General features: G+C 41.4%; 2 protein-coding genes across 4 annotated transcripts in view; both read left to right on the top strand.

Moving 5' to 3' along the window:
* CRAMP1 (cramped chromatin regulator homolog 1) overlaps window positions 1-7,757 on the top strand; it is a 45,465-nt gene extending 37,708 nt beyond the window's left edge. For all 3 annotated transcript variants that reach the window (XM_044433290.1, XM_044433289.1, XM_044433288.1), the window contains exons 20-21: window positions 1,261-1,406; window positions 3,020-7,757. In XM_044433290.1, the coding sequence (XP_044289225.1) occupies window positions 1,261-1,406; window positions 3,020-3,184 (311 nt within the window). In that variant the 3' untranslated portion in view covers window positions 3,185-7,757. The remainder of the gene's footprint in view (window positions 1-1,260; window positions 1,407-3,019) is intronic.
* A 5,076-nt stretch (window positions 7,758-12,833) lies between these two features.
* JPT2 (Jupiter microtubule associated homolog 2) lies at window positions 12,834-25,248 on the top strand. Its single transcript, XM_044433286.1, has 5 exons — window positions 12,834-13,032; window positions 17,682-17,830; window positions 19,432-19,574; window positions 20,090-20,147; window positions 22,320-25,248. Exons 1-5 carry the CDS (start codon window positions 12,989-12,991, stop codon window positions 22,526-22,528), a joined length of 603 nt encoding a protein of 200 aa, XP_044289221.1. The 5' UTR covers window positions 12,834-12,988; the 3' UTR covers window positions 22,529-25,248.
* The last annotated feature ends 43 nt before the right edge of the window (window positions 25,249-25,291 follow it).

The raw sequence follows: 25,291 nt of genomic DNA, 5'->3' as shown, positions 1-25,291 counted from the left end.
CCAGACCCTCACAAAAATGCCAGTTGAGCCTATGACCACCACAGACTTACAGTTAACATCATGGAAGACGACCTTCCTGGTGTCGATCACTTTGGCCTGCTGAGCCAGCGACCTGACCACCCTGTGGGTTGATCTGCTGTACCTCATCTTCCACAGGGATAAAACTGCTCCTCCCTGACCCTGCTTTCCTCCCAAAACTATTCCCTCCTCCCATCTCAACAAAGAATATCATCCTACTGGCCGTCACTTCACAGTTGGACCCAACTGAGTTGGCACTACAGTCTCTTGATGCCTGAAGCTCCCTAGCCTTTTTCAAATTCAAGACAGAGTCCCTTTGCCACTCCCAGAGGCTGTTCATGTGCTATGGTGCCATAAACAAGGGTCTTCCTGTCTCCTCATAGCAGCTAGGAGGATGGTCGTGAGGACCATTTCCCTGGACTACAAATCTGCTGGACTTCAACCCTCAGGACCATTAGGGGCCCACTCTATGCACGCAACATCAACCTCCACATTTCTCTGTTCAGCCTCTGAAAAGCTGCCAGATGTTTGAACGCATCAAACCTTGGTAAGGTACTACTGTCTCAGCATCTGAGCTAGAGCTGATTGTGCCTTCAGTGAAGAGATTCTCTTACCCAGCCCTTCAAGACAGACACCACCTGCTTCTGTCAGGTGCCACAGGCACCTGATAAGCTCACCAGTCTTATGTGTGATGCACAGAGACCACAAAGAAGAAAGTAAGGTTGCTTACCTGTAACTTGGTTTCTTTGAGTGGTCACCTGCGCATTCACACAAACCCACCCTTCATCCCATCTTCAGTGTCACCTTCGGGCAGCACAGCTGTCTATACTGGGGTCCAAGCAGGTCCAATGGCCTACTCTTCTCACATGAGGCCACAATCACATTCTCATGTCCTTCAAACTGAGGACTGAGCAGGAACCCCTCCTTCATGCCTGGGCAGGGCCCAGGAAGGGATTTTCACAAGCAAATCTTGGCTATGGAATATTTCCAGACAGGCTCCACTCATGCACAGAGTCATTACCTCTCAAAGAACAATATGTAGTTGCAGGTAAGCAATTTTACTTTACTGCATTTGGGGAAGAGACAAGTTTTTTTAACTCAGTTAAATTAGATATGGGTTAAGTAAAATGCATCTCAGTGTACTGGAAGGTGGAAACATAGCTTGTAAGAAGCTTCTGTACTGTTTCTTTCACAAGCCTAATGAAAATCCAGAGTGACTTGCTTGATTATTTTGTTTTACAGCAAGTTTCCTGTCTCCAGAGAAGGGCCGGAAAATGCTGCCAACTTCCGTTAGTAGCACGAGCAGCACCTCCTTATTGGGGCCCAGTCTGCTAGATGGGAACTCACGGGACTCTTTTGTGTCTCGGTCACTGGCAGATGTAGCTGAGGTATGTCCATGCTTGACCCACTTCATGCGGTTTAGCCTTCAGGTGGAGAGGTAGAAGGTTAGAGTCTCCTGATGGGAAGTGCAATTTCGAGGCAATCCTCATTCCAAACAATCGAAGCATGCGGTTACTGCTTAGATTTTGAAGGATAAAATTCACAAATCCCATTGCAAAGTCAATATCTTCAGTGTCTGGTCTGCATGTAATTGAAAAGACCTTATTTCTCAAAAATGACATATTAGTTTGAGTGGAAGGAAAATGCAGGGTTCTTGTAACAGAAATGCTACCATCCTCGGGAGCCCTCTGGATCTTGCTTAACAGATGAAGAATAGTTAGGACATGTATTGTAGTAAGAATATCTAAGGAGTAGGACTTTTTCTGAATCAAAGAACCCAGCATGAGTGCTGAACAGGGATCTCTAAGTCCAGTTCTTCTTCCTTGTTGTTGGTGAAGAGTGCATGGCGGGGATGAGTGACCATATGGATTCGATGTGTGACTGTGCCTTGCTATTTAGTATTGTAAGCCGTCCAGAGATGAACCATATTGGATGGGATAAAAATATCCTAATTAATAAATAAATAAATATTCAGCAAACAGTTTAGAATTCCATTGATCTGTTTTTTCCTCCATCAGTGGAGCAGCGTATTCTTTTCCTGCTTGTTCCAATAGACACGTTTTCTGCAAATTCAGATGTAGAATTTTTATCCCTGTTGGTTGGCAAAGTAACTGTCCCAGTCATGCCGGATCTGCAGCGATGGGTCTTATAACAAATATTGTGCTGTCATCAGCCATTCTGTATGAATTTTGGCTGGATGCTAACTTTTCATCCAACCTTCTGTCAACAGTTCTTTTTTTCAGCTTTTAAGTGCCTTCTTCAGACACTTGACCCTGACTTTTCCAGTTAAACCTTCTTTACTTTTACATTCCTCTTAAACATGTCTTGTCTTGGCTTAAGCCTTCAGGCAAGGCAAAGACGTTTTGTCTTTTGTTAATCATTGTCCATTGAAGGTATAACTAACACAAGCTGGAGTCAAATGGCAAGTTCCAGAAAAGGATGAGAGAGGGCCCTCCCGAAAGATCTTAGCAGAATGTCCCTATATATGCCCCCATACAAAAACCCTCATGTTGAAAGGTTGGAGAAGAGTCCAATCTCAGCATTTCCTTATTTGTGGAAGAAATGGTCAGTTGGAAGAATTTTTGAACCTGTAAGATCCTTAGATTTTGCAGGGGTAAAAACCATGGAGTTCTTTCTAAATATGCCCATTTTTGCACTTTTTAAGATGAAAAAAGAATGTTAAAATTTGTCATTTCTTATATCGGTCACCTCCTTTGCTCTTGAAATTATCTCAGTTCAAGCATTATAGCTGTAATAAATAATGCAAAGTGATTTGGAAAGCAAATCTGCATCATCTTGGGGTACAGTGTGGCCACACTCAGTGCCGTGTCTAACATTTATGTACTTTCACAGAGAACACCAAACCCAGTCAGTGTGTTGTTAATCTGGGTATGACCTCAGTTCAGCTTCTTCAGCCCCTTGAAACTGTTCAAGCAAAGCTTGTATTGACAGTGAACAGAGTCAGAAATAATCCATGCTTTCGCCTCTGTTTTGCTGATAGGTGGTAGATTCCCAGCTGGCTTGCATGATGAATGAGAACAGCATCGATTACATATCTCGTTTCAACGACCTTGCCCAGGAGTTATCGATACCTGAGCCAACCCGCCGGGAGATCCTTTTTGATGGAGGAGGTGGTGGGCCTCCCATTGGTGACCTCTCTCAGTGAGCGCATTCAACCAGCTGGCTGGTAGAAACCACTGAACTGGCTATAACCTGGAGAGGTGTGACATCATAGCTATGCAGCTGATACCTTTGTTGTCCTGGCTGGAGCATGCTTCATGAGAAGATCAGTGTTTGTCTTCAACGATCTACCGTTCCTGGAATGTGCAATAGGCTAGGAACAATACAACTGGGAACAGTATTATAGGAAATGACGTATGTGAGCTGGTGACAAGCAGAGTTTACAAGACAGCCCTGGATTTTATGCTCTGGTGTGGTCTGGGCAACAAATCCCACAAGCTATGTTTTTATACAGTGAACCAAAATCATTGTTGTGGTATCCACATTGAAGCTGGGGGTGGGGGCTGGTTGTGATTTTGGTTTTTATGACTTTTACATTTTTTATTTTCATATACTAATGTCTAGATCTATTGTAGTTGGCACTGTTGACAAATCAGTCAACAAATCAGTCAAATTTATATTCTTTGCACTTTCCCTTCAGGCAGCAGATGATTCCACAACACTTTTACCAGATTCTTTTCACTTGCCCAAGTACATTAGCATTCCAGTCCAGCATGAAAAGCCCTGTGTCTGTTCTCACTTTACAAAAACCAATAGCGTTTGAGGGTCCCCAGAAACAATCAATCTTTTAATGGTTTGAAACCTTGGCAAAGGGACTTGTAACTGCACTCCTAATTAAAAATTAAACATTTTTCTTTCCTGTGGTATTCTTGGAAAATGTGTGCACATTTTCCCTTTTTAAATGCATGCTTCATTGTCTTAGTTTTGATTCCTCCTAGAAAAAAACATTTGCAGTACATTCTGCAGCAGCAGCAAAGTGCTAATACTTTAATCATGTCCTGGAAATGGAGCAAAGTGGGGTTAAAATCTCAGTTTTACTGGCTTCTTGCTACTCCCATGGTGAGCAGATTTGATATGAGGGCCACTCATCTTCATCATGGGTACAGAATACCCTTGCTTAAGTCTTTGACTCATGTTTGATTCTTAGTATTTAGTGCCTAGACTTCAGTCAACCAAATATTTTTAATTTTTGCAATCTTGCATTCTCATTTCTTTTTCCTCGTGTAACAATTGAGTCAGCACCCAGTCCCTCTCCTGTAAATGGATTTCCATATGGCAATCCTAGTTGTTCTTCAACAACGTCTGCAAGTAGATTTGTATAAATGCCATTCTTTATAAAATACCATTTACTTAAGATGGGTAAATTGAATCCTTTCCTCAATGCTAATGGCATTGTTGTTTTAGAAACATGCTGTACTCTCTTGGAGATAACCTTTCCCTCTTAAAAGTGTTTCTTAAAGGATTTGCTTGAAAATGTGACGTTGGAATCCTGTTCACATAGATTGGATACGCACACCAGAATGACTGTCTGTGGCAAAGAAATAAAAAGTGCTGCCAGTCACTACTGGCTTCTCTGCTTCTGGGACCTGCTCTCCCTCCTGTTTAGACTTCTATTGTACTCTGTCTTTCAAAGGCAGTCAAGCAATCATTTAGTAGTGCTGTACATTCTGCCTGCATTCTAGTCGCAGAACTGAGAAGCCTCTCCTAGGTTTAAATGTAGATTACTTTTATACTTACAATCTTGAGTGGCTGAACCAACTGGCCATTAACAAGGCTAGAAAGCTAGCCACAGCACAAATGACAAGATGGGTAAATCAAAGTGAGAAAAGTGTACTTCTGTGGGTTTTCATTTAAGCACAGCCACCCTCTGACATCATTGTTCCATCTTGATAAATAATCCCTTCTTCAAGAACTCCACTATAATCATTAAGGTACATAGGGTCTTTATTTCAGGCCAAAGCCATCCTTTACAGACCATGACACCGGGTATCATAATAGTGGTCCAGTGGCTCTGAAGCCTCTAGAAAGCTTTTTGCCTTTGACAACAGGAAAGCCCTAGCATGAAATGCATTTTGCATGCGGTGGGGTCTTTGTTGGGCAGCAGTGGTGGTTTTGGATGTGTACTTAGCAACCACAGTGCCAGAACATATTAATTCTACTTGTCTGTTGTTTTTGCCAAAGTGTTTCAAATGGAGCCTGCTTTTTAATCACTGTTGTTCTGACACATTAGCAGTTCTGTCCCTCAGAAGACTTTTTATCTAACCCCACATTTCATTCAAGTTTGGATTAGTCACTTTTAGTGATGCTAATATGATTTTGCCATTTTGTTACAGATTTGTTTGTTTTTCAACTAAAATACGCAGACAATTATCTCTTTGGTTATTTAATATATTTCCCTTGCTTCCCTATTTCTACATAGATGGATTTAGCAGTAAGTTTGTAACATCCTGCATCTTCAGTGTGTTAGCATTACAGTTTCATAGGATCCACCAGTCAGGCCTCCGCCCCTTATGTTCTGAGAAATTATCTTTCTGCCACCAGTTTCCTCACTTCTGGCAAAGAAAGGATGTGGGAAGAGCTATTAATATCAGTGATGAGGTTAGCAGATCTTAATACCCTTTTGTTACCTGAGGCAGAATGGGAGCATCAATAAAAGTAGGCAACAGTTAGCGAAGGGCACGTCTTCATTACTAAATTCTATAGTCTTATATTAGGTCTAGTTTGTTAGAAATTATTTTTTGCATGCAAATGTGAATTTCCTTCCAAGTATTCACTAACCATTTTCTTTGTTTAAAAAAAAAGATTTACAGTGACAAAACAGATGCATCAAATTTAGATCTAACTGCTGACAGAGTAATAATTTAGCTTTTTTCTCCTTTACAAACTTTCCCCCCATTTTTAGCGTTGTTGTCCTCAGAGCTTAAGACACTTGTAATTTGGCCTTTGTCATGCATATATTGCATCAAAGGACATTAACAAAGAAGGTTCTGCACTTGAAACTAATTATGCTGACTTCAATCAGTTATTTAGTATTGATGTTTCTTGATGAAACATTAATAGTATGCCGTCTTTGTAGACTATTATTGACTCTACCTAAGCATCCAAATATTTGTGTTGACTGTATTGATGCCAAGGAAAATGCTTGCTACTTTAAATGCAGGAGTAATTTCAACCCCGCTGAATCAATAAGAAACAATTTTTAATTTGCCACAAAGTAGATGTGAAATTTCTAAGTAACCTGCAGGCATGACTGATTCTGAACCAAATTGTCGGCCTGCCTTACTTCACATTTGCCTGAGGCATTGAGAAAAAGCTGACCTAGGATTAGCTGTTTTCCATTAATGCATTTGGTTCCTGAATAGCTTTATGTTTCAATAGTCTTTTGATATCACATGGTTGGTAGATAAGCATGTTATAAATTTGTCTACTTGAAAGCATGTATACAGTGATAACAAAGATTTGTTGTAGTCCCATAGGACTGGGAATCATATAGCTATGTTTCTAGTCAAATGTAAAGCTTAAGAATTCAGGCTAGAAAATGGAGTTGTTCCCACAGCATAGCAGCCCACTGTTGTTTATTTACCCCACAGTGAGGCTGCCATTTTGAATAGCCAACCCTCACTTGAGGGTTGGCATATGTGAGGGTTAAACTTACCCTCACATAACCCAGTGCCCATTGTAGGATTATGCAAGGGTTACTTAACCCACAGTTGACAAGTTCACACAACATGATGACCCCTGAGCAGATGTTGCATATATAATTTGATGCTGTGGCTCATCCTGGGTCCAAGATGAGCCATAGTTTGTTGTCCAAACTAGTCAGTATATCAGCCATCTTTTGAGTGCCTGTGTTGGATTGTGATAGCATCATCTTGCTTCCACACTGCATTTTGTTTGGCCAGTCAACTCACTCCCTAATCTTCTAGTTTTGTTTTTTATCACAGTGCCCTTTGAATTTAAATGCAAGAGCAAATTCCCTGTGAATTGTGTCCAACTCTACACAAAATGTTTTTTGAAAAAGTTCTTTTAAGCTGGCATTGCATACATACTTGATTATCGCTTTTTTATCTTTCTAGCCAGCTTAAATTACTTGCATCAAATCATACCTGCCAAGATGTCTTGTATACTAACTTGACAGATTCTTTGTGGAATTTTAGTATTGAATTTGGGGTTTGGGTTTTTTAAACATACACATGCACACGTAATATATACATACACAGATGTCAGATGCATTTGTAAGGAAAATACTGCACTTTTGAGTTACCAAACCCTTTTAAAAACTCCTCCTAACTTCTTGGTGAACTGTAAATGCTAAATAAGTGAAAACGTTTGCAAGCACTACAGCTGTGAGTTATCATTAGTTGCCAAAATGTGATAACTGGCTTTAGGGCTTGTGGATTTGGCAGCAGACTTCGTTGCTGTTTCTTTTAATAATAGTTAAGCCATATCATCTAAGGGTTTGTTTTGAGATGTGAATTTGTTTTATAGATTATATACATATAGTGTATGTATAAAGCAAGAATGCCTGTCCTTAACTGATTATTTTTTGTACCATATTGTAAATTATATTATTTATTCTTTACCAATTTTTGGAAAAAGACAAGGTGTTTGGGTTATTTAATATAATATACAAAAACTGTTAACTTCCTCTGTTTTCAATTTCCAGTTCAACTTGTAAAGTTGTTTTTATGACTGTGCATAAACACATACTAATCCTTCGTCTAATTATGTGTGATATTTGTACCCCCTTAAGTGATAATACCTTTACACTCAGCCCTTTCTCTGACTAGTCAAATGTTTTGGAGCATGGCACTTCCACGTTATTGGTATCCTTTGGAAGGTGTTTATGGGAGACTTACTGGCATTTGGAGTTTATTTAAAAACATACAGGTCGTACAAAGGTAAAGCACATCCCAAAACATATATACAATTGAAATTTATTGCTCCCACATCAAATTGCTAGGAAAATAGCTACTATTCTAAGATGCCCAATGAGCCTAAAAGCTCGATCTTTCTGTCCTCATTCTACCTCCAAACATCCTAAATGGGAGAGAGAAGAAAAGCTTGTCATATTTTCTAGCAACTGGAAAGTGGTCAGCAAAGTATTTTATTTATATGGCAACATGGAGCCTCTATTTTGCCTGTCCATAGAATATTCCAGGCAATAATTTTACTGAGTACTAGAGCCATCAAGCCTGATGAAAGTTCAGGAGAACTTGCTTATTTTGCCTTTTGTTCGGCATTAACAGGTTTTGCCCTTTTGAGCATTAGCCATTTTCCTCAGCTGCACGCTTAGCTATAGATTGTTCAGTCTGGGCACTAAACAGGGTAGAGAACAATGCATTCAATCTATCCAAGCCTTACTTCTGGCTTTTGTCCTGGGGGTGCTTGTCTTCTACCCCCAGAGTCAAGTTCAAGAGGACCAAGAATGGTAGGTTCAGTGTGTTCAGAAGTAAACTCTCAAGTCCTGATCTTGTCCCTCAGATCAGTAGAGAGTATTGCTTCATTGCAAGAATTCACTCATGCCCATCTGAGCAAATAACAGATTTTAAAACTCAAATTTTTGTTAAATAGCCTGAGATTGTCAATTTCAGTTTAGGAAGGCTTCATAGAGTCTACACTCACTTAAAATACTTCCACACATGCACTGGGTTTTCCTGGGTTTCCCTGCTAGTTGCAGCACCCTATGCGGTCTTTCAGTCCTACCTTAATCTGAAAATAAAGTAGATTTAGAAGGGGCAATCCATGTTCAAGTAATTTATGAAATAACTGGCATTTCCTCTAGAAACCGGAAATAAGGCAAGTGAAGCCAACAGTGCAGTTTTCCATCTTTCAAGTCAACATGTTTTGTTGAATTGATGGGTTTGAACTTACATTCTGAAGAAATCTGCCAAAAAGAACCTTTAATTGAATTTATAATATGGAAATGCATTTATGCTAAACTTGTCATTTAAAAAAGTCTGTGTTCCTGTTCTAGTTTTTTAAAAATATCCTACAGTTAATGTTGGATTAAATTCCCTTCTATTTATGGGTTATGGTGACAGGTGGCTACCACAAGTTTGAAATTTATCAGAGATGGAAGCTGACATTTTGTATTGTTTGAATTCATTCTAAATATCAGGCTAAAAAACCTCTCTGGAGCATATATGTTGCTTTAGAAACAGATATGCCTACTTATTTTCTTCCTTGTAACCTCTTCAATGTGAATATTTGCTTACTGCAAATATTGTTTACTGTGAAATGCTCCATAAGTGCCCAACTATTCCCAATTCAAGGAAATTTGAGTCTATTTAACTGCCCTAGAATTTCTCACCATTAGGAGGCAGTAGTTCACTTAGGTAACTTTAGACTCTGTACTTAATAATTGCTTGAACCCTCAGCCTTAATGTCTTGTGTGCTATTGAAAAAGCCAAGCTGGATGAGCCCAGTGATCCATCCTGTCCACCAAGCCTAACAGTGGCAAGCCAGCTCTTGAGTGCAAGAATTCTGCCTGCCCAAGCAGGAAGTAGCACATGGCCAAAAAAAGTACAAGCCACTGATAGTCTTCTCCTCTGTTAAATTGTTCATGAATTTGCCAATTCCTGTTAAAGTCATCCAAATCAGTGGTCATACTACTTCCTGGGACACATTCCATAGTTTTAAGGTTGTGCTATGTGAAGTACTTCCTTTTATCTGTTCTGAAACTTCCACCAATCACCTTCATGGGGCAACCTGGCATTCTAGGATGGGAGAGGGAGAAAAATGTATTTCCCTACACCATGCATCATTTTGAACACCTCTACCATGTCTTCCCTTACTTTCATTTTTCTAATCCCAAGTGTTGTAACCATTTCTCGGAGAGGAATTGCTCCAACCTCTTCATCATTTTAGTTATCCTTCTCTGCACTTTCCCAGCTCAGTAATGTCCTCTTTCAGGTGCAGTGACCAGAACTGTGCAAAATACTCACAGTGCAGTGACATCAATGATTTCTATAAGGGCAGTATGATCTTGGCCGTTATATATTCAATTCCTTTCCTAATTATGCCTAACAAGGAGATGGCCTTTTTCATAGCTACATAGTGGCTCAACATGTTCAAGCTGGCTGCCACACCCCTCTTGCTGCTCAGTAACTGCTAGCTCAGATTCCATCATCCTGTCCTTGAAGCTGGTGTCTTTTTGCCCTGTTGCATGCATTACTTTACACTTCCTTACAATGAACTACATTTGCTATTTTAATGCCTATCCTCTTAACTTCAAGAAATCCATTTTGAGCTCACAATATCCTTTTAACCACCCTAAATCGTTTGGTGTCATCAGCAAACTTAGCCACTTCAGTGCTTACTCCCACTGCTTGTTTAGATGGTAAATGGAAATTGCTGTAAAAAACTGGTAGCCAGCCCTGTTGCTCTTGTAGGTTTTTGCCCATTTTATTGAATGATGCCCAGGACTTCTGCCCCATTCCCCAAGTCCTGCCCTCAGTACATCACAGCTTGTAGGGATGTGTGGGTCATATTAAAAATGTCTTACTGTCCAACAATGCTATAATGAAAGGTATCAAAAGTAGGATAGGAAGCAGCAGCTGAGTACTCTTCCATTGCTCCTGGATGCTGCTCCAGTGACAGCCTCCTTTCCTATTATCTATCAGTTGTAGTTACTTGTGATTTCAAAGGAAAGGGAAGCAGCAGCCCTTCCACTGAGTCCATGAGCTGCTGAACTCTGCAACTAAGAATTTAGTGCCTGAATTTGTTTTCTTTCATCTTCCCTTCCAATGCGCTTTTGTATCATGTCTTTTAGATTGTAAACTGTCTGCCTTAATTTTGTAGGCTTCTTTCGGAGGCCTTTTTGACTAAGGGGCAGGATAAATATGCCATCAATAAATAAAGTAATAAGGAATGAACATGAAGATGCTTGACATGTTTTAGCCATAGTGAAATCAACAGGACTTGAGACAGTCATGTCACAAGAGTAAAGATGCTGAAACCACAAGTAATTGTCATTGTAGAAAAATATACATTTGACGCAGAATTCTGCCGTTATTGGAACAACAATCTTTGGCTGGTTAAATATGTATCTATGTAAAGAAGCCCACTACATTTCCATAAAACATGAGAGAGTTACAACACAGAATACAGAATATCTGACTTCAGATTACAAGTCTGTGAAGCCCAATTGGGCAGTGGTTTAACTTTTGCATTGGTGGCCCACATTTAATTCTTGTATCCATCCAAGTTCTAAGGAAATGGATCTGGCATCTATAAATAGCACTGTATTCTAAAAGAAAATAGCAGGAGGATTACAAAACACTTCACACTTCTGAGGTGCAAAGAAGGTGACAGTAATGATACCCATCATCCTGGATAGGTGCCACAGAATATTTTTTGCAATATATAGATGCTTACCTATTTCTAGCCTACCTATACTGAAACCATGAAGCAGGTAACTGCAGTTCTATCAAATCAGCATGCATCCACCCCTCCATGATGATGGTTTATAACTGTATGTCTACTGCCAGGAGAGTAATTTCCAAACTGGAAATGTCTAAGGGGCAGCATTTATTATATTTTTATAGTGTCCTTCCTCCAAGAAGCTCAAAGTGACATTTAAGGTTCTCAATACCAGAACAAACTTGTAGGATAAGAGCGGGAGAGAGGCTGGTCCAAGATTGCCAATATGCCAAGCTGACTGGGGCTTGCTGCGAATTGTAGGGTCCTTTTCCTGTCCAGACAGGCATAGGAATGGCACCTTAAAGGGCTCCCCATAACCATGGGTTATTTTGCTACCTTCATACACAAGTTATTTTCATGTTAATGTCAAAGTCTGTCATTTTAATGTCAAAGTCAAATTCCACCTGTTCCTGGTTATAAAGTATGAATTGTTTTCTAATCACCCTACTTTATTATTGTAATGGGAAGTATTTTCTATGCAGCAATTTCATGATTATTTATTTATCACTATTTTGAAAGCCATGTGGCATGTATTTTTATGTTTTGAAAGACTGAAATGAATTCCCCTGTACATCCATTACTCTTTTAAAGATTAACTTGTTGCACTTGTTGCAAAAGTTTATGCCACAATAAATTAGCTCATTAACAAAAGTTGCAATCCTATCACATTTAAACAAGTGGGTAAGGTCTAACAATGGCTGGTTAGAAGGAAGCTGGGAGAGAGAGCCCTTTTTTCTGCCTAAACCTGTAGACTACAAAGTCAATTAAAATAAAGTATATAGATTAGTACAGAGGTAGGCAATTTATAGACCTCGAGAAGCATCGTCTGAGAACTCTCATTACCTGGCTATGGTTGATGGGAGTTGTAGGCCAAAAATCTAGGGTTGCATATCTCGGAAATATTTACTTGTTTGTTCTTTTCGAAGATGTCACAATACCGTTCGGGACCTGTTGGAATTGTAGGTCATTCTATCTAAACCTGCAGAGATATCGCTCCCTGATGGTGTTTCTACGGTGCCCGAGAACAAAGAACAGTAATGGGTGGCACATTCGAAGGACCTGGTTTAAACCAGGGACGATAAATAATATGAAGTTTTAAAATCCCTCACGCTCTCGCCTCACGGAATTTTTCCCAGCTGACAACGCACGGAAAGCAGGCCACGGCCCTTTAAACCTTCTGCTCTCCCGCCTCCCATTTCACCCAATGAGCGCCAGACTTCTTTGGAGTGGCGGCCGCCCCTCCCAATAACCTGTGCGGAAAACGGAGGACCCGCCTGCCCGCAGGCGTCACGCGCCTTTCTTTTTCTCTTTCTGTTCCCCACCCCAGTCAAACCTTCCTCGCCCCTTGCCAGCTCGGGCGAGTCGCTCCGCCGCTACTGGCCTTTTGGATGAGTGGCGGTTTCGAAGGCCAATCGGCTTCCCGGGCTGCCCGAGCGCCCGGCCTGAGGGAGCCGCCGGCGCGTCGCCGCAACGGCGTTCCGGGCTGAGGCGAACCGTTGCTCGTGCTCCTCGCGTCCGCGGCACCATGTTCCAGGGCCCCGAGAGCGACGCGGCGAAACCCAGCTCCAGGTAACGCAGTCCGTCGGCGGGAGCGCTCCCGTTGCGAGGGCTGGGACGAGGCGCCGGACTCCTGGGTCCCTCGCCTGGCTTCCCGCCCTTGCGCTGGAGGGACTGGCTCCTCGTGGGCAAAGCCGCCGGCGCCCCGGTGCCGCGCCGCACGGCGGGGAAAGCGGGGAAAGCGGCGGCTGGAGTGTGTGCCTGCTTCGCAAATCAGTGTTCGCTGCAGCGGCGTGTTTCTCACGAAGGCTCGCTCCGCTTCGAGACGGGGGGCCTGCGTACAGGGCCAGTCCGGGCCGGGGCCTTCTCCGTCCCGCGGAACGAGCCTTTCCCGTAGCGTGGCGGCAGCGGTTCTGTGTGGGCTGGCGTGGGAGTAAGCCCGGTGAACCTCAGCCAAAATGTATGGCCGTAGCACTCATCTTACTCTTTTTATACCTTGTTCGACCTTTTTCAACAGGAAGAACGGTTAAGGGTGCTGTCCTGTTAGTTTAGACAAGAAAGCTCAGACTGGCTGGGGATTGTACGGCTTGTTCTCCTATCCAGCATGTATGGGATTGCACCTTAAGTGACTAGCAGAAGTAATGTAGAATACACATAATTCAGCAGGCGAACAACACTACTTTGCAATTGATTCCGTATGGTGAAATGCCTGAGGAACTATGTCGAGGCAAAGGTAATCCCACGTAGTATCTTGACAAGTATTTATAAATTACAGGACTTTTGCCTGAGCAAAAGGAGGCAGCAGAGTTGCCTGGCATTATCCTTGTGGTTGGAATAGTTTCTGTATGATGGAGGATTCTTCCTTCCTCTTCTCAGGTCTGACTATGCTAGGTAGGTAGAGTGAGTTGGCTCATGACAGCCTTCCCTCCAAGCTGGTATCTGGTGTATCATATTGGTGCAATTGGTTCAAGTTATGGCGGACATGTGGAACAATTGCATGAAGTTACATATCCACAGATTGTTTGCTGCCAGTCCCTTGCTGTAGATTGTTTAACTTCAACTGATAGCTAAGATAAAGACTGAGAGAGGGGGTAGGTGTGCTTAATTTTTCTTCCTGTAACTGGAGACTATTGTAGCTTTTCTGTTATGGGAAGAAGACTTAACATCTTCTAGGGATGTGCCCCTAGATGTTAAGATCCTATTAACAACTGCCTTGGATAGACTTCTTAGTCCTTAGCTTCTTTGGAGCTCTTTTTCTGAGGGGTTTAGTAGTTCATGTCTTGCAATACTCCAGAACAGATTTTTGCTCTTGTTGACAGATTATATGCCTCTGCATATGTGGGTTTACCAGGCAGGGTCTCCAGTGTTAAAAAGCAGGGCTCCCTTTGACCTGTTCCAGTGTTTCTTTTTTTAGAAATGAAATGGTGGAAATGCTCAGTAAATTTCCATGGGGACGGCCTTCCAAAATATGTGTTGCCACTGAGAAGCCCTATGCCTTGTGTTTGTTTAACAGTTAAAGATAAAGCTGGAACAAGATTACAGTTATGTGTTCTAATTGTTAGAAACAGGACATTGTTTGGCTGCTCTATTTTGGGCTAGTGGATACTTGAACTTTTTAAAAGGTACCCCTCTGCAGAGCATTACAGTAGTCTACTTTGGGCATAATGTATGGCTTATGGATGTCAGATGCATCCTGTCCAGGAAAGTCTGAAACATTAAAAAGTGCACCTGGGGAAAAGCCCTGGAGTACCTCCCCCCCACACACACAGCTGTATATCTGCTAATTCAAAGGTAAATTCTTTCCCTGTTTGAGGAGAACAAATGCATGTACTCCAAACACTAGAATAACTGAACAGGAATGCACTTGTCTTTAAATCAGGGGTCTCAAACTCGTGGCCCATGGGCCAATTGCCTGGACAGGCGGGGCACGGGAGAGGGGCCCTGTGGCCTTCAAAGCGCTGGCAGCGCCCGGGCCGGCCTCCGGATGAGCGGCCCACCACCACCGCGGTGGTGGAATACTTGATGCGGCCCAGCCTCACCCAGACTCTACTTCCAGCGGCCCCCAGGTAAATTGAGTTTGAGACCCCTGCTTTAAATGGTCTGGGACAGTTTCAAGCTAGTCCAGTCCCATCTATTGCTGAAGATGGTAAAGAGCAACAGAGATCTGTTTGGGTTTTTTTGTCATTAGCAGATGACTCTTCAACCCAAACTTCCTGAGGAATTCACAATTCACTCAGCAACTCCATACTTTTCAATAACTGCATGAGAAACTTTGCTGTTCCACCTTATGGCCCATGTGGTGGTACAGACTCCCAGTATTACTTCTCTAAAAATGAACAGAGCCATTTTAAAACAGTGGTCTATAAAAATATCCTTGGTAGCTGATCCAGAAAGATACCATAGTCTAAATTCGACTTTGTCCATGGGGTTTCACCACAGTCTTTTGCAGGAGCAAAGAAACCACATTTCCTCAAGGAATTTTGAATGTGTGTGTGTCAAATGTTGTCACACAGACTACGTTGTTGAGATGACTAGTGGTGCTCAAATGTTCTGGACAACATTCATGCAAAGCGTGCAGTGAAAATCCTCTCTGTGTGTACCGTGTCTGTCTTAAGCCAGGCACTCTCATGCCAGTGGTGCAGTACAAGTATATGCTGGAACTGTGCCTGCATGCTTGCTTCAGTGATCTCAGTTCTGAATTGGTCAGCTCTTCAGTCAAGTGGTGTGTGGGTGTGGGTGTGGGAGAGAGAGAGAGTGCGAACAATCTAGCAAATAGGAGGAATTGCCTTCATTATTTATCTCGGTGTTAAAGACAATATAATTTTTGTCTCTAATGTCTAGAGTCTTAATATCTGTTTACAGTAAATGTACAGGAAAGGGTGAATGATCGAGAACAAATATCTAGAGAAGATCTAGTTTCTGTTGCCTACATTAGCCTCTCCTCAACTGATCCTTATCAGTTAAATGAAGTAATTTTAAATTCTTAATGTTTTTATCTATTGTATTTTATTGCTTTTATACTTCATTGTAAAGCTGCCCAGAGCATTTTAGCTCTAGGCGGTATAGAAACGAAATAATAATAATAATAATAATAATAATAATAATAATAATAATAGCAACAACAACCTGTCAAAAATAGATGCTTGTTAACAGGAGTTATTTAGAATAGAAGAATGAAGTGTCATTCTTCAAATAATAATATTTGAAGTAAATTAAATATATAAATATTGTACTGATCATGTTATTTTCATACCCAAACCTTAGGAACCTGGTTTCTGAGATTTTCTGTTAAGTGTAAAAGGTTTGTTTTAGAGGCAGCGATTAAAAGTTGTATAGTTAAGGAAACATTCCCTAACAGTGATGCCTAATTGGGAAGTTTATTTAAAACTCTGGCAGTGTATGCCATAGATACAAAGTTATCTTAATGAAAGACATAGGTGGGATAACCTACATGATTCTAGTCACATGTAATGAAACTGATCATGACTTTGAACATCTATAATTGTCTGTCATCAAAATATGCATTAGATCATTTATTTTTACTAAGGAGTAAATTTTACATGCTAATCTTTTAAGAAAAGTTTTTCTTTTTCACTGTATTAGTAATCATTTAGGAGAAGTAAAAGCTGAATAGAAGTACATCAATACCCTGTGGTTCACATTTTATTCTTCATTCAAAATGAAAATATTTAATCTATAACAGCTTGATTTTTTTCTAATATTTTGGAATAGGGCCAAAAAAGTTCATCGGGGAAACAATATTTTTCTGGTTCTCCTCCCCACAGGCCTTCACATCTCTATTTCCACCTTCAAAAATAAGTGATTCTTTCTTCCGTTCCAGTCCTTTTGGATGGACTGGATCATTCCATGGAGGGTGCAAGGCTAAAAGAAATGCCTTGTCTGTTTATATTGCTCATTCCTGCTGTAGGATTTAAACCAGGGGACCCTAACCCTGGGGCTGCAGACCGGTACCAGTCCTTGGCCTGTTACCAACGATCCGTACAGCAGGAGGTCAGCAGTGGGCAGGTGGGCAGAACTTCCTCTGTAGGCGTAGTCTCCACAATTCCCCTCCTCCTCTCACTCACGGGCTGCCATGGCGCCAAGGCTCAAACGAAGAAGGTGGGATATCAAAAGTCCTCTGACCCACCAAATCCAATCTTTTTCAAATGGGCTAAAGCTCCTCTGACAGATTATTTGTTTCTCCAGTGGGATGACATTGCGAGCTGCCCCATAACCAATAGTATCCAATAGCACATGTAGATTGTGGCTCGGTCATGGGGCAGGTGCTCCAGTAAAAAATGGTGGAACAACTGAGCCTTAGACCAATGGGAGCAGTGGATTGAGATGAGGGGGGTGGGGTGGGCCTATCCATTTTTTTCTGGTTTTTCCGATGAGAACACAAACCCTACTGCAGACTGCACATGCGAGAGACCTAGGTTGTGCGCTGCTTAAGAGAATCCAGTGCCTGATGATCTGAGGCGGAGCTGAGACTGTGAGCTGCATAATTATTTCATTATATATTGCAATGTAATAATAATAGGAATGAAGTGCACAGTAAATGTAATGTGCTTGAATTGTCCTAAAATTCTCCTCCCCTCAGTCCATGGAAAAATTATCTTCCATGAAACTAGTCCCTGGTGCCAAAAAGGTTGGGGACCACTGATTGAAACAACGATGAGCAGAGTTGATGTCTGATTTGTCACTGATGTTCTATAAAACAGGGTACTGAAACCCCCTGGGGGAGCCTCCAGCAATCTCTTTGGAAGCCCAGAAGAAGTTTCTGCCTCTCTCAGGCCACACAGAATGGCATCTAACATATTTGGAGGGGCTGAAGAATCTCAGAACTTCCCAAAGAGAACAAACCCTCCAGGTGAGAAATACCCTATTCTTGAGGAACACTGTGGATAGGTGTGACTAGTTCGACACATAACAACATGTGTTTAGCTGTTACTGTTGTTCAGGATCTTTATATTTCACACGATTTCTGTTAGTTGGTAGGGCTACATCTAAATGTATTGTGGATTTCAGCCACCATTTTGTATAGAAAAGAAAATTGCCACTGTTTTTGAACTGATACAGTGCTATCTTGTTAAACTGCAGCCTTAAATGTCTGCTCATGAGAGGAATATAATGTTTGTCAATTTGTACAAGCTTTGTCCAGATTATTCCTTGCAAGTGTGGTTTGCCAGTAAAGAGTACTCTGGTAAGGAGCAGGCAGATAGCACAGCTTGCAAAATATTTAGATATGAATCCTGCACTTTGGTATTCTGGATATGCTTGTCTGTAGTGTGTGTTGCTGGATATTGTGATTGTGCTGCATTTTTCTGCCACTGTTTTATATTACTTTATAAATAGTTACATTATTAATTGTTAAACTGTTGACTTGTTGTAAACTTGTTGAATTCCTCAGATAGGTGGGATGTTTACATATATATGGTACTGTCTAGTTTGTTCAATACTAGTTTTTTAGGTTTTAAAGTGGCATTGGTCTTAATGTGAACATTGAGGTATGTCTGAGTCAGGTGGAGGAAGTATAAGCCTGTACTTGTATTCTCTTCATCATCTTTCTTTATTATGACCATAAGCAGTAAGGTAATCTTTCAATTATAGTTTCCAAACCACCTGACAATAAATGCTGGTTAGGCAGAAACAATTCCCAGTGTTTTGTCAGTGAGCACTTTTGCCAAAACATACTGTATTTGTGTTCTGGTCAAGTTCTAGAACAGCAAGATGAGCCACAATATTTCTAGGTGTATGTTCACTGACATCTTTGGAATAAATGGGTTCAAACAAATGCTCTTGTAAGTTATGTCGGCACTTGTTATAGCCTTGTGTGACATCTGAGAACCAAATGCAACAAATCTATCTGAAGTTGTTCAGTGTATGATAAATATTTCCCTGAACAGTAGTAAAGTGTGCATGAAGTGGAATACAGTAAATAAGAACTTATGGTCAAAACACAACATGATATTTCAAATTAAACAATTTGTTCCACCCCCCCCAGTCAAATCATTAACAATTCAATAAATACAGCATACATGCTATTAGATAGCAAAATTATTAGGATAACAAATCTTGTTCAAACCTTTCTGCTAGTGCTAGTTTTGTTTCACTTACAAGAGCCTCAGGAAGCTTAATTACAATTTAGATATCTTGGGGGCAGGTTTTTCTCACCTCAAATCTCTTGTAAGGCAGCCTGGCAAAAGCAAGGGGGGAAAAGGAGGGGCAAGAAGGACTTTCAGCCTTCCAAGTCATTTAACTGCTGCTGCTGGTCTTTAGGCACATTAGATCCCCTGCTTGATTGCTAATCTTTTAGGACAAAAGACATTCCAAGAGAAAACAGTAAATCTGAATCCATTTCACAACAAATTTAATGTTGATAATAGGCTTTCTTGGAGCTTCACAAAAACTTCCTTGGAGATTATGGGGAAAAAGGATCAGTTCCTTGTGAAGATTACTATTCTCTTTCAGGTGGAAAGGAGAGTGGCATTTTTGAGGGCAATAAGCCTAACCCTTCCCGTCAACTTACAAATCCACCTGGTGGAAAAACCAGCAATATCTTTGGATCTCCGCAGCCTGCCAGCACTACTAAAGCACATCCAAATAAGCCAAAGGTACTTACTGCTTTCACTCACTACTTTCAGTTTAAAAAAAAAAGGTCACAAGGAAGTTCAGATTGCTGCAGGAAAATTAATATAAAATGAAGCAACTATACATTTATCTTGGTTAGTGAAGTTGCTGAATTTGGAATTCCTGGGTACAGTCTTAGAAGTTCCTGGTACAATAAAAATAGCCTTCTTTTTGCTGCAGCATGTTGAGTTAAAATTACACCGCTGTGTATTGAAGAAATGTACTACAGTAAGTGATGGACATGGAGTCTAATCCCTTATAAGGAGCTGAAACCCTTCAGTTTCTCATATGGAGCTGAGTTGTCCCACATACACAGAAAGTGAAGAAATGCAAAGTACATGAGAGAAAAGCACCACCCTTAGCAGAAATTACCTGTCTTTCGTGCTTGAAAGTAAATCCAGAATAGCTTGTGCGTGTGTTTTAAAAAGGCAATTCATTCTTAGAAAGCTTTAAAATTGCTCTTTCTCCCTCCTTCCCTCCATTCCCCCACCACCCCCAGGATCATTCCAATATCTTGTTTGACAGAGGAGATTCACCACAGGAACCAAGATCAAAAGGTGAGCTTTGTAGTAAGCAGAGAAGTTCTAAAAGAAGGAATTTATATCTATATTGAAGGCTTTTAGGATACAGCCCTACTGGGTTGCTGCCTGGTAAGAGGAAACCTCTCATCCCAGAGGTTTCTGACTGTCCTGTGACCTGCAACACTTCTACTGGCAAGGCAGGAGGATCAACATAGGTATCCTATCATTTTAGCTTTACTTCTACATTTCCCACTAGGCAGGACCTTTAAGGCCATTTGGGGAAGTTGAGACTGAGGCTGGTGCTGGAAAGGCCAGAGGACAGGGGTGGCCAGACTTGTTCAACAGAAGAGCTACACATGGAAATGTCAGCTGTTTGAGAGCTGCAAGTGGGTGCTCATGGGTGGCGGCAGGAGGTGGTGAGTGGCAAGCAGGTACCCATGGGCAGTGGGCCGGGAGCTGCAAAATAATTTCAAAGAACCAAATGCAGCTCCTGAGCCTTGGTTTGGCCACCTCTGCCATAGGATTTTGTGTATCTTTCCCCTGACTCTTCCACTCCCAGCACAATGCAGAACATCTTTTACTGCAGAGATTACAAGCCCACAGAGCTTGTGTTTCTCATTCAGTTAGTCCTAACATCATCATAGTCATTGATTTTCTCCCTTGTTTCTTCTTCCCCGTTTTCCAGCATACAGATTTGTTTCTTTAAAGTCACAGAAAAGCCAGTTCTGAAACTTCATACTGGTTTTCTTCTTCATTTAATGTTTACTGAAATATATTAATTGTGTATATTAAATGAAAATATTCTGAACACTTTAATTTACAATATGGAAATGTAATTCTTTTTGTGGCCCTCAGGTTCCATGTTGAAGTCCTCACATGGTCCTTGAGGTACAAAAAGTTGGACTGCCCTGTGCTAAGACATGCATTCTACTGTGTTGTCACGGACTAAACAATAACTTTCCTTGCTTTCTCTTTTGAGGAAGGAATAGATAAGATAGACAGTTGGGTATCCTATAGCTAAGATTGTTTAAGTTGTAGCAATATGAACAATGAGATATATGGTGAGGGGGATATAAGATGCCAGTGTAGATGGAAAAGGACCAGTGTTATATGTTTATACCTGCCAGTCCCTGTTAACAACCTGGCAGCTCTATTCTGAACCAGTTGAAGTATCCTGACAGTCTTCAAGGGCGGCCACACACACAGCACATTACAGTAGTTCAGTTGGGAAGTTACCAGGGCGTGGGTCACTGCTGCCCGGCACTGCCCAAAAATAGGGCAAATAGGGCTGCAGTTGATGGAACAGCCGAAGCTGAAGGAAAGTGCTCTTCACCACGGCCTCCACCTGGGATTCCAGGGACAGCTCCGGATCGAAGAGCACTCCCAAACTGCGCACCCTATCCTTTAGGGGGACTGCAACCCCATCCAGAACAGGGTTAGAAACACCTAACCGGGAGGCTAAACTGCCTACCAGCAGGACCTCCATCTTGTCTGGTAGGTATCTATGGCACCTATTCCTGAGTCCCAGGTGCAAACTTTGCACTTACTCACATTGAACACCATCCTGTTGTCCCCCACCCACTCCCTCAGTCTGTCTAGATTCTTTTGGATCTAGAGTGCTTGCTTCTCAGTTGTGGCCATTGCCTCCACTTTGGTATTGTCTGCAAATTGGGTCAGCAGACTCCTCCAGGCCATTGATGAAGAGGTTGAACAGAACTGTTCCCACAACTGAGCCCTGGGGAACTCCCCTTGTCACCGGCTGCCATCCTGATGATTCCCTGCTGATAGTCACGATTCCCTGCTGAATGGGTCTTCTCATACCTACTAAAAGGCCTTTTTGTCCTGGTTGCTTGATTTAGAGTTCTTGTATTTAGAAATAAGTTGATACATGTGTTCAGTGCCATCTGCATGACCTACCATGCCTCTTGAAAAGTTTCTTTTTCAGAAGTATTATTGGAACCATGAGTTTGGGCAGGGGCACTACACAATGCTTGTCCAGCCTGTGTGGGTTTGTTTTTGTTTGTTTGTTTTTGTTTTTGTAATGGGCTGTGCTTCATTTGCATGAAACAGTCCATTCACTGGGGGCCAGGCACCAAATTCAGTCAGTAGGATGTTTAGGGCTGGCAAGTGAAATATGCTATAAACATACTTGTAGTTAGACTGGTTGAACAAAATAATGGTTACCTAACGACATGCCATCTTATGTAGCTACAGAAGACCAAAAACCACGGATGGAAGGCATGAGTGAAAAAGGAGAGCTACAGAAGGAAAATGAAAATAGAGCCCTTCCGAAGGAGAGTACCAAAGAGCCTGAACCCAAGGTGGATGATCATGAGCCAAGGCTGGGACCACGACCACGGTCACACAACAAAGTGCTCAACCCCCCCGGAGGCAAATCCAGCATTGCATTTTATTAAGAAAAGCTGTTTCTCTTTTTCTTTAATGGAGTCAGCAAAGAAACATTTCCCATTTTCAAGGTCAATTAAAGGGCTAGCCTTCTTGTGCTGGGAGGAGGAGGCACTTAGTGGTTTGGTTTATTCAGTATGTGGCAGAAGTCAACTTGAGCATCTGTATTTTATTTTTTTTTAAAATGCAGATCAGATTCCTGAGAGAATCCTTTCAGCCCTACACTTCTGCTGCTTTCTGAAAATATGGGCAGTAGCACACATTCCTGCTGAAGGCAGAATATTGCTTTCTTGATGTTCAGATTATGTAATACAGCTTTCTGCAGACATTAGCTTCGTTTGATAGGAACAGAGGCCGGCCTAAACTTTTGACTGAAGGTCTGTCTGGACTGTGAACTAGAGTTCTCTCTCTGTCTGGTTGTACAGAATAGTATGGAAGGAAAACCTTACCAAGCAAGTGTATCGTAAGAGGAATTGTATTTGAAAGAATCAAATTTTCTTGTACAGTCTCAGAAGCCTTAACCTTGTAGTTTTCCCTATGTTTGTTTCTGGTTTGTTAAAAAAGTTGCAAACTTGAATGGAGAAGAAATTTGCAGTCATGTGTGGCACAGAATAATCTATTGTAGCATCTCTGCCCAAACCACTTTTTGTATAGTTAGGCCTTGAATACTGTCCTTGGGGGTGGTTAAGAAGTTAGTGCTTTACACCATCATTAGCCTCCAAACAGAAGCTGTACTGGTGCTTGAAGGTTCTAACTTCCATTGTGCTCTTAACTGCCTCTGTCCTACAAAAATGTCCAGTTTTGTGTAATTCTCTGCTGACTCTGTTAGTCCATTTACATTCCCTCCTTTTTGGCCTTTGTTTGCCTTTGGTCACTTCTGCCTATCTTCTGGAAGTGGAATTGTCAGGTCCTTTTCACCCACACTCCACTAGGCAGCACCTTTACCTTGAACTACACTGGGTCAAGTTGCAGCTGCTGGGCTGCCCACCATCTTCTAGCCCACTTTTGTTCTCCCACCTTCATCATAGAAGATTTAGAATCCCGTCTCTGATAGGTAGGAGAGGGGAAGGGGGAAATGGTGTAGGAACTACAGCCCTGCTTATTTACACCTCAAGGTTCAGGTAACATATTCAGACAAGGACCTGTGGATCAAATTGGAAGGCATAGTTTACCCCATCTGATTGTAGCTATACATTGTAGCTGCCTTAAGATTGTGTGTGTGTGTGTGTGTCCCTGTTTCTTCTCTCCAATTGCAGATGGTTCCAGGATTTTTGCAATGCAATTCTTGTGGTGCACACACTATTTAGATTTGTTTGCAATAATTTTGTCATTTCCTGTAATTACACTGTTGGTTTAGGATGGAAGAGACAAAAGATACAGTTCTTAGGATGGATTTTTCATGAACTGTATTGTAGGGTTCATTATTTGTCAACATCAGGTGCTTAGACTGCAGTGGCTTGCCTCTTAACTCCATTATATGTGGGAATTCATCAGGCACACCAAAGACCTAGTGGCCTTCCTTACAGCAAAAAATTCAAGGGTGTTGCAATCTTGGTCCTGGAAAGCAAGCTCTGTGCCCAGTATTAAACTTAAAGAGTTCTATCCAACGTTAGGTGAATGGGCGCCTTTTAGACCAAAATGTACCTTCTGTTGGAGGGGGCTTAATTCTTCATTGCCAACTTTTTAACAATCTTGGCTTATAAGTGCCCCCCCACAACTGCCATGAGCCAGTGAATGTTTGGATATGAACGCTTGAGTCTTAGGAGGAGTTGATTTTAAATGGAAAAAGATGGACAGTTCGCCAAAGTTTGTTTCTCAAACTATTTGCATTGTGTTTTTGGATGTCTTTCCTGCTAAGGTATCAAGCTTGAACTATCTGGGATTGATGTAGTAAAAGGTGCATTTTCACCAGTGCCTGTTCTGGATAGCATTTTCCAGCTAAGCCTTAAATTATCACTGATTTAACTACTTGTGTGCCATTTTCCCCATGGAGTACTGTAGCTATCCAGAAACGTAAGGTTAGTTTTTATTCTTTCTAAATGGTGGTTGACAACCCCAAAATTTCAAATCATGTATTGTTCAATGAACAGCTGTGTTTTGATAGTTCATTATGGTGTAATTGATCGATCCTTAAGGCTCTGACTTAAAATGGTGCCCTGCTATGGTCCCATTAATTTTCATCCACTGATACTGGGAACATGCAATATCCAAATTTTCATTTAAAAAGAAGACAACCTTGTGGTGGGCCATCTATGTACATGGTACTTGACTGAGTAATTTGAAACAAAAATGACAAGGCTCCTGTCCACAGAAGTTTGTAATTAAATTCTGGATGAATGTAACTGTTTCTAGGCTGACAATGTAAGTTGAATACTGTGTGAAAGGGAACAATTGCCACTTTATTCTGGAGTAACATATTCAAATGATTGTATATGCAATGGAGTCCCTTAATAAGCTTTTCTAGAGAGAAGTTACAACGGTTGCTTTATAGCCTAAATTTATTGAGGGGCACATCTCTTCCTTCAAACTCCTCCTCAACCTATTCTTTAGTTCAACCCCTAGATGCTATTCTTTCCCTATAAACCCTACATATATTTCCTTAGCCTTTGTTTGTGTCACTGTGGCAGATTTTTGATTATAAACTTGTTGGGCAAGGGACTTGTACTCTGTAAAGTGCTGTCTACTTCGACACCAGGTAAATAATAAATCTCATAAATGGTTTTCCATGCTATATTGCATGAGTTTTGATTCATATAAGCTTTCACTGCTGAAAG

The sequence above is a fragment of the Varanus komodoensis genome, unplaced genomic scaffold (genome assembly GCF_004798865.1).
Source record: "Varanus komodoensis strain SLA01 unplaced genomic scaffold, ASM479886v1 scaffold26, whole genome shotgun sequence".
Lineage (NCBI taxonomy): Eukaryota > Metazoa > Chordata > Lepidosauria > Squamata > Varanidae > Varanus > Varanus komodoensis.
The sequence above is the reverse complement of the archived record's forward strand: the minus strand, read 5'-3'. Positions and strand labels throughout refer to the sequence as shown.

Excerpts from the sequence above, each read along its gene's own strand:
- JPT2 (XM_044433286.1), top strand. The coding sequence starts at position 12,989 with ATGTTCCAGGGCCCCGAGAGCGACGCGGCGAAACCCAGCTCCAG. Across the intron at positions 17,831-19,431 it reads AAAGAGAACAAACCCTCCAG|GTGGAAAGGAGAGTGGCATT; the intron begins GTGAGAAATACC and ends ATTCTCTTTCAG. Across the intron at positions 20,148-22,319 it reads ACAGGAACCAAGATCAAAAG|CTACAGAAGACCAAAAACCA; the intron begins GTGAGCTTTGTA and ends CATCTTATGTAG.